The sequence below is a fragment of the Centruroides sculpturatus genome, unplaced genomic scaffold (genome assembly GCF_000671375.1).
Source record: "Centruroides sculpturatus isolate CEXI.00-Female unplaced genomic scaffold, Cexi_2.0 scaffold1593, whole genome shotgun sequence".
NCBI lineage: Eukaryota > Metazoa > Arthropoda > Arachnida > Scorpiones > Buthidae > Centruroides > Centruroides sculpturatus.
In genome coordinates this window covers 67,732-77,703 of record NW_019385714.1, presented here as the reverse complement: position 1 = coordinate 77,703, position 9,972 = coordinate 67,732, and the positions used below count along the sequence as shown (strand labels likewise).

General features: G+C 40.2%; 1 protein-coding gene across 1 annotated transcript; it reads left to right on the top strand.

Annotated features, from left to right (window-relative positions):
• The first annotated feature begins 3,058 nt into the window (after nt 1-3,058).
• Nucleotides 3,059-4,076, top strand: LOC111641469. Its single transcript, XM_023387640.1, has one exon. The coding sequence runs from the start codon at nt 3,245-3,247 to the stop codon at nt 4,040-4,042; it is 798 nt and encodes a 265-aa protein (XP_023243408.1). The 5' UTR covers nt 3,059-3,244; the 3' UTR covers nt 4,043-4,076.
• Nucleotides 4,077-9,972: the final 5,896 nt, after the last annotated feature.

Here is a 9,972-nt window from a genome sequence, read left to right as displayed (position 1 = left end):
TTCATTTCCACCCAATTCTTTTCCTGACTTAAGTTCTTCCTTACCTTCCTGACTTAAGCAGACTCATTCTACATCAGCAGATGGTGAAATTTCTTCAGTGTACACAGTATGGGGTAAAGTTTTTTCAACATCTGGCAGAAAGTTACAAGTAACAATTCTCATAAATATGGCAGGGAATGTAAAATGAAAGTAGACTCCAAATCTAATTACTCTAATGTCAAGTTCCATGTTTCATGGATTTTGGTCAACAAATGGGGGCTGACATTAACATCTGTAAGAATACAGTTTCAAAATTAAAAAAAAAAATCTCTCTTGAAAGGCCAGTACAATGTCAATATTAGATATGGTTGGTTTGCAAGACAATTATGATTGTTAGTGGCAAAAGAAGACCATATCAGTCTTTTGGGCCTGAAGTGGTTTTGACCCCCTAGGCATCCATCTGTCCAGAATCCATCTGGTCAAAACACATTCTATGAAAGAAATTTTTTCTGAATTCGCTGACATTTTTGACGACTGTCTAGAAAGATACACAGGTCCCCTCATGTCCTTGCCAATTTATCCTTCAATACCTCCTGAATGTTTCAAGGCTCACCCTTTTCAAATTGTTTTACATCCAAGAATAGAGTCTCAACTAGACAGTCTAATTATGGAAGGAGTATTCGAACCTACAATAAATCCAAAATGGTCATGCCAGTAGTTCCTGTTATAAAGTCATCCAATGATATTTGCCTATGTGGCAACTATAAAATTATTGTTAATACAGCACTCACTTCATACCCATATCCAGTTCCGATTGCAAACTATCTATTCATGAAACTCCAAGTGGTGGGTTCTTCTCGAAGATTGATATCGTTCAAGTTTATCTACAGCTTCTAGTTGACAACAACTCTGCTGAGGCACAGATGATTATTACTCATTCAAGTGCCTACAAAGTGAAATGCCTACAATTTGGTAAGTTCAGTATGTGAAATTTTTCAAGCAATTATGGATGAACTTCTTGCAGGTCTCCCTGGAGTAGTTCTTTACTTTGGTGACATTCTATGTGTGTAGCCATATTGGGTATTCTGATGGAACGAACTAAAGAGGTCCTACATTGACTTAGAGACTTAGAACTTTGAGCACATAAAGAAAAATGTATTTTTGGAGTACAGTCCATCAAATTTCTTGGGCATAAGATCAATGCTGAAAGGATCCAGCCAAAAGTAAGGCCACAGTAATTAAGAATGCACCGACATCCAAAAACAGAGACAAATTACAGTCTTACTTAGGGCTACTAAATTTCTATTTTAATATTCTCCTTGACAAGGCTGGACAATGGGTGCATTTGGCATCATTTACTTGCCAGATTGCACCCATTGGGAGTGGACCAAGAAGCATTCATATGCTTTCAAGGCAACAAAAAAGCTGCTATCATCTGATAGCATACTGGTCCCTTTTGACACAATGAAGCCAATCACACTAACTTGCGGTGTATCCCCTTATAGGGTAGGAGCAATACTGAGTCATAGAATCACAGGAGGAAAAGATGCTCCTATTGCATTCTTTTCCAGAACTCTAATTTCCGCAAAATGCAATTATGCACAAATTAATTGAGCGGCTTTGGTCATTATGGCAGGAGTTTAAAAAGTTTTATCATTATATCTTTGGATATAAGTTCACAATCATTACTGTGAGGGCCAGGATTTAAGAAGGCCGAGATTCGAACAGTTATATTCATTTCATAGTTATATTCATTTTGTTCATTCATTTACCGTTTTGTTACAAAACCAAACCGATTTTTTTAAAGTTAGGGTTAACACAAAAAGGGAAAAACAACAGACAAATTTTCTCATAAAAATCGCTCATAAAAACTCTGTTCCCACAGGGATACTTCCTTGTAGAAGATGAGTTAACTGTTGTGTCATAATTTTGTCACTTCGCCCACCATTGGTCAATGAAGATCATCACCTGTAACGTACATAGGAAAATCTTGAAAAGAGAGCCCCCATATAAAAGACAAGTGCGATGACGACACAAAGGGGAAAAAAGTTATTTTCTATACTGTGTGTGTGTGTGTGTGTGTGGATTACCTGCCTCTCGTCACCACCATCTTCAACAGACTTTACAATTCTGACTTTGATTACGACTTGAACTCGGATTTTGAACTTTGGACTATATTACGAACCCAGGAGAACAAGAAACTACATTCATGTTATAACTAGAGGTATTTATTCTACTTGCGATGATATGTAAGCTCTCTCTCAAATATTCCAAACTCGCGGTTAGGGTCGCGACTAATTTATAATTTGCCCGCTACTTATGAACTATACGGATTGAACCCCCGAGAGGGATTTGTATTCCAAGAATTAACTATGTAAAAATATATACTAATAAACGGGTATTTTGTTAACGAACTTGGATTGGTGTGCGTTTCTTCTGACATTATCCACTCCATACTGAACCCGAAGTCCTCGACACGATCGGTCGTAATAATTCCTCCTTATTCAACCGCATATCTATTCGTGACGGAAATGATAGATTGGCGTCAGATCCTGACGTAAACTAAGGATCTCACAATCCTTACGAAACCCTTCCGCTCAAAAGAACCCATCCTTTAGACAAGCGAGACTGGACCTCAAGGTCTCAAGTCAAGTAAGAGGTAGGAGAGTCAAGAACTCGTAAACATCCTACCCCCGATTAGTCTCACATTACTGACCACAAGCCATTAATTGGCTTTCTTTCACAAGATAAACTAACTTCACAAATAATGTCTCCATGTATGACAAGGTTAATAATCATATCTCAAGCTTATAACTATAACCTGATAACCTGGTGTGGCGCCCGTCGGCTACGGGCCGATTCTGACGATAGAGGGCGCAAAAAAAGAAAAACGTGAACTTTGAACTGGTCACTTCACTTTCCAAGGAACAGCCATTGGAAACGGACGCAACACAAACGACTTAAAATCTTCGATCGATGTCGGGCTGTAATATTGGACATTACTGTATATATATATATTGTAAATAAAGAGAGGGATACAAAAAAATCGACTGGACGTATTCTCTACAACATCGGACGATTAGCATAGTGTTTAGAACACCAAAACTGGTGACCCGAACAAAGAAGACACGTGCCTCACAAGGACAATCCATCTCCATCGTACAGCCACAAGATCAGAAAAACGAAACTTAATTATTTCCTGTAATTTAAGAAGGTCAGTAACAATTTTATATTTTTATTTTGGAAAATTTCGTCAACTGATATAATGGAGTCAGCCGACGTTCCGCAAATCTCTCGAGTGGCAGTCAAGCCACCTCCATTTTGGAAGAACAATCCCACTCTCTGGTTTGCCCAACTCGAAGCCCAGTTCGCCATCGCTAATGTTTCTGCCAACATAACCAAATATTACTACGTTATTTCAACAATAGAATCGGACATCTTAAAATCGGTACACAACCTGGTGACCAAGCCACCTGAAAACAACAAGTACGACACTATAAAAAAAAAACTGATCGACATATACTCAGAAAGCCAAACGTCCAAATTACGAACACTATTACAAGGACTTGAATTAGGCGACCAGCGCCCGTCACACTTATTAACTAAGATGCGTGACCTCGCCAATGGTCATTTCAGTGAAGACTTATTAAAATCGCTGTGGCTTCGAAGACTACCAGGAAATATCCAAGCTATTCTGGCAGCCTCGAATGAAAGTCTGCCACAACTCGCCACAATGGCTGATAAAATACACGAACTTACCATCATAAACCACACGCCAATCAGCCAACAGGAACAATTCTCTATTAGCAATCCAATCGAGAAACAAATACAGGAATTAACATTGCAAGTGAATGAACTCGCTACCCTGGTACGAGCACCAAGATACCAACATCGCCCAAGATACAACTTCCGAAATCGCCAGGACTCGCACGGACGAAGTCCATCCTGTGAGCGACGCCATTACAAAGAACCAGAAGGTGGCTTATGTTTTTACCACACTAACTTTGGTGCAAATGCAAAAAAATGCACCCCACCCTGTTCATTCCAAAAATCGGGAAACTAGACAGGCAGCTCCCTGTGGCCACAGAGAGCAAATGCCAAGTCAATAGAATCTTTATGGCCGACCCTTCATCCAAACTTCACTTTCTAGTCGACACAGGAGCAGACGTATCAGTCATACCAAAAAAATTCTCAGCTCAATCTGTCCATCCAGGAAAACTCACCCTTTATGCAGCAAACGGCACTCAAATTTCAACATATGGAACCAGACTACTCACGATAAATTTAAATCTTCGTCGAACCTTTAGCTGGCCCTTTATCATCGCTGATGTTGCTCAACCCATCCTGGGCGTCGATTTTTTAAAACATTTCAACCTACTCGTCGACGTAAAACATAATTGCTTGATAGATGCCACAACTAAGCTTACATCCAAAGGGATGACAACGAAGAAGCTACCAGCCTCCACCAGCATCACAGTCGTGTCTGGCGACTCACCATACCACAAACTTTTGGCCCAATTCCCTAATATCACTAATCCATCAAGATTGGACAAACCAAAACAAAAGGCTCAGGTCTACCACCACATAGAAACACAGGGTCCACCTGTGTTTAGCAAACCACGTCGTCTATCTCCAGACACTCTTCTCGCCGCTCGCAAAGAGTTTGAGTTCATGATGGCACAGGGAATTATTCAGCCATCAAAGAGTGCATGGGCCAGTCCCTTACACATGGTAAGAAAACCAAATGGAGACTGGCGGCCATGCGGGGATTATCGCCGCTTAAACGCAATTACTCACCCTGATAGATACCCTGTGCCACACATACAAGACTGTATGCAATTATTACATGGGAAGACAATATTTTCCACCCTAGATCTAGCAAGAGCCTACCATCAAATACCAGTCAATCCAGCGGACGTACCTAAGACTGCCATAACTACGCCGTTCGGATTATACGAGTATCTATTCATGCCGTTTGGACTGCGAAATGCTGGACAGACCTTTCAACGATTTATCCACCAAGTGCTACGTGAACTTAACTTCTGTGTCCCATATTTTGATGACGTCCTGGTTGCATCTGTAGACAAGGATGAACATCTACAACACCTTCGTCAAGTTTTCACACGACTTCAAGAATACGGACTTACCCTGAACCCATCGAAATGCGTCCTTGGTCAGACCTCAGTACCTTTCCTTGGATGCCTAATCACTCCCGCTGGCATACAACCTTCACCTGAGAAAGTTCAAACCATTAAAAATTTTCCACGGCCATGAATAATTGCTGAACTACAACGTTTCGTGGCAATGTTAAATTTTTACCATCGCTTTCTCCCAAATGCTGCAGCTATCCAAGCACCTCTGTACGATATTTTGAAAGGGAGCAAAAAAAACGACAAATGCACTATCCGGTGGACCGAAGAGATGACAACCGCATTCAACAAGTGCAAATCCGACTTGGAAAAAGCGGCCACGCTTGCATTTCAACCGAGTAATAGCAAACTTTCCTTGATGGTCGACGCATCGGACCTTGCCATTTGATCCGTTCTGCAATGCCATACCGACCAAGGCCCACGTCCGCTTGCCTTCTTCTCTCGTAAGCTGTCCGATGCAGAACGAAAATACAGCACTTATGACAGAGAGCTCCTAGGTATATATTCATCCATCAAACACTTTAGGCATCACCTCGAGGGAAGACATTTCACTATTCTAACTGACCATTGACCACTGACCTTTGCCCTCAATAAAAAATCTACATCCTGCTCTCCTCGACAACTCCGACAACTTGATTTCATCGCGCAATTCAGCACTGACATCAGACATATTCATGGAGCTGACAATACAGTAGCTGACACTCTCTCTTGAATCAACAACATCCAGCTATCTTCTTCCTTAGACTTCACCGCAATAGCACAGGAACAAAACAACGATGAAGAGCTTAAAAAACTACAATCTACCCAACAATATTCCTTACAGCTACAACCTCTCACTCTCAATTCCAAACTACAAATCATGTGTGATACGTCAAATAATAGGATACGACCATATATTCCGATTAACTTTCACCGTGAAGTCTTCAATTCCGTCCACAATCTCTCCCACCCAGGTACTCGTGCAACCCGGAAACTAATTCAGGAACACTTTGTATGGCCAGCCATGCTCAAGGATACCAATCAATGGTGCAGAACATGCATAACTTGTCAGCGGAATAAAATCAACCGCCACATTCGAAGCCCACTACAACAGTTCGACCTACCCAAGCAACGATTCAACCACGTACACATAGACATCGTAGGACCACTTCCCCCATCAGAAGAATTCGTGTACCTCCTTACATGTGTCGACCGATTCACACGCTGGCCAGAGGCCACACCAATCCCGGACATAACAACAGAAACGGTAGCAAAAGCATTCATATCAACATGGGTAGCTCGATTCGGAGTTCCTTCCATTATAACAACTGACCAGGGGCGACAGTTTCAGTCCCAACTCTTCATGTCACTCACTGCCCTCCTTGGAATCAAACGAATCTGCACAACACCCTATCACCCATCATCAAATGGGCTGATAGAGCGTTTTCACCGCACACTCAAACAAGCCCTGCGATGCAGTGACAACAACCGCTGGACAGAAAGTCTCCCTACAGTTCTACTCGGGCTCCGTTCCACGTTTAAACCCGACGTCGGGGGCACTTGCTCGGAAATGGTATATGGAACCACTCTACGTTTACCTGTCGACTTCATACAACCGACAAATAATAACTCCCTTGAGCCCATCTTTCTTCAGCGCCTCCGCAATATTATGAACAATTTTTCTCCAATCCAAACGTCCGCACATGACAAAATTATCACCTTTCTACATCCCTCAATAATGGAATGCTCCCACGTATTCGTTAGAAACGATTCTGTAAAAAAAACCCTACAAGCTCCCTATGATGGCCCTTATCAAGTCCTTACACGATCCAATAAACATTTCACCGTACTAATAAAAGGCAGAGAAGCTGTCATCAGCGTAGATCGGCTCAAGCCAGCATTCATCGATACAAATGCAAACAATACGTCCACTCCACCGGTCAATAACACAAGCAATCCTGTCACACCGACGCAAGCACCAACCACCACGACCCGGTCAGGACGTCAAGTCCGTTTCAACCCCTGGTACCTCTGATCCCTATATCGGTGTCACTGGGGGGGAGAACTGTGGCGCCCGTCGGCTACGGGCCGATTCTGACGATAGAGGGCGCAAAAAAAGAAAAACGTGAACTTTGAACTGGTCACTTCACTTTCCAAGGAACAGCCATTGGAAACGAACGCAACACAAACGACTTAAAATCTTCGACGATGTCGGGCTGTAATATTGTACATTACTGTATATATATATTGTAAATAAAGAGAGGGATACAAAAAAATCGACTGGAAGTATTCTCTACAACATCGGACGATTAGCATAGTGTTTAGAACACCAAACTGGTAGACAAACCTGGATAAGATGTTGCAAATGCAGATGGCCTAAGTTGACTCTGATGAGTCCCCCTCTCCTGCTGAAATTTTGTTTATGGAACAACTTCTGAATCCTCCTTTACATGCTTCAGATATCGCTTGACTCATAATGGTGGAATGTGTATGCTACAGTTGGTATTAAAAGTTGGACAGATTCCACAAAAGCCCCTCCACTGCAAGATTACTACCAGATCCATAATGAGTTCTCCATCCATAATGGGTGTATCCTGTGGGGCAAAAGAGTAGTCATCCATCCATCAGGGAAAAACACTATTTTGGAGGAATTACATTTGGGACATCCCAGGATCATTTAAATGAAAGCTGTCGTGAGATGCTGTGTGTGGTGGCCAGGAATAGACAGGTGCATAGAGAGTTACATCAAGTGCCATGAATGTCAGAACAAACAAAGGAACCCACCAAGGATTCCAATCTATCCCTGGTAGTTTCCAAAGAACCCCAATCAAGGCTATATATAGACTTCACCAGTCCCTTCCAAGGAGAAAATTTCCTTATAGTGGTAGATGCACATTCAAAATGGATCGATGGGCATTGCATGATGTCAACAACCACTGGGGCCACAATCAAGGTGGTGTGCAAAAGGTGTGCTTTTTGCTATTCATGGGCTACTCAATTCTGTGGTCTCTGACAATGATTCCCAACTAACATCATCTGAATTTTGAAGATTTCTGGAAAGAAATCAGATCTGGCAAGTTATCATTGTCCCTTACCATGCATCAAGCAATGGCCAATTAGAGCAATCCATCTCACAACTGAGAACAAGTTTAAAGAATCATAAAAGGAGACTGGTACCAATGACTGGCATCTTTCCTCCTTACTCAACACAATGCCATCCACTATGACAGGAATTAGTCTAACAGAGCTGCTATTAGACCAGTAGCCAAAGATCTGTCTGGATTGCCTTCATTCCAATTTGGTTGCTCAGATGTGGATAAAAAAGGAGGCAAGCTCCTCCAAAATAAACCAATTTGTTCATTTACCGAATCAGACCTGGATTTTTATTTGAATTATAATACATCTGAAAGTCCTACTTTGATTCCTGGAAGAATAACCCGCCAAACCTTGCTATGGACTTGAAGACCATAGTTTCCATCAGAATCACAACCAAATTAGACAGCATCATATTCCACCAGAACCTGAGTGAGAGGACTTAACTAAACCAGACCCATTCTCGGAGTCTGCAACATCAGAACTGTCACAAGAAGTTTCGCCAGCACTATTACAAGTCAAGCGGCCTAGATGGACCCCCAAAATATTTGGATGATTATGTTACTGACTAAGGGGGGAGGAGTGTCATGTTTGGGCCATAAGGTGATGCTCCTGATAAGAGGTGCACAATACCAGTTTTTGTCACCAAAAATGCAGGGTGAACAGGCAAACAGTAATTGTACATGGAGTGACACACAAAACCGGCTAATTTATGAGTATTCTATTATGTTTATGTAAGTCTTTACTCAAGTGTAGCAAAGAACAAGTTTTCTTGAAAGATGTGTGCTTTTTTTTTAATTTGATATATTATAGATCAATATAAGGTTTCTGTTAATAAATGGCAATAAATTTTCTAAATATTGCTATCTTTTATTCCTATTAACCACATCTGTATGAGCAAACTAAATTGCACTATTTATCAGTTAATTCTTGCCAAGCAAAGCTGATATTGCCTATGGCATCCATGATGTTACATTTTTTCCAAAGTTGCATCAAACAAACATAGATTTAAAGAAAGTACACCTTTTTTCCACCTTTTTCTGATTGGTTCGTGTTCATAAATAATTGTATTATATATGAATCAATGAAATTCCACAATAATTTAAATCAGTGTAAATTTTGAGCTTTTTATCTTAGGCTTCGAGCAGACTGCATTATATTTAATGAGTTTTAAGCAAGTCAGTGTTAAGCAGGGTCTTACTGTATTTATCAGTTCACTCACTAAACTCAAAAATCTAGCAGTAACACAAAACAGTTAATAAATTTGTTTAAATAAAAAAATCTTGGTTTATTTGAAAGTTTTTCCACCATACTGTTAGAATTTTCAGAATAACAATATTCAGAATAAATTTTTTGAACAATGTAAATTTATGAAACTCTATTGCTTATTAAATTTATTTTTAAAAATAAAAGATGTTATATGTTTAGCAAAAGAAGTAATACAACAAAATATGATGATACTTACTTTAGTAATTTATATAATTTATTATAATGCTGTAAAAAAGCAAATACATCTACAACTGCCATAAATGATCGGTTGATAGATTAGAAATGAATTTGGCACTAGAGTGCGGTCACTCTAGTGCCAAATTCATTTCTAATCTATAATTATATATCCAAAATATAGCCTGATCATTTACGGCAGTTGTAGGTATATTTGCTTAAGATATCGGGTTTACAATTGACATGTATATTTATATAGCTGTAAGAAAGGCATTTATATTTTTATCATAAAAGATATTTTTTCATAATACTTTTTAGTTTTGTCAAA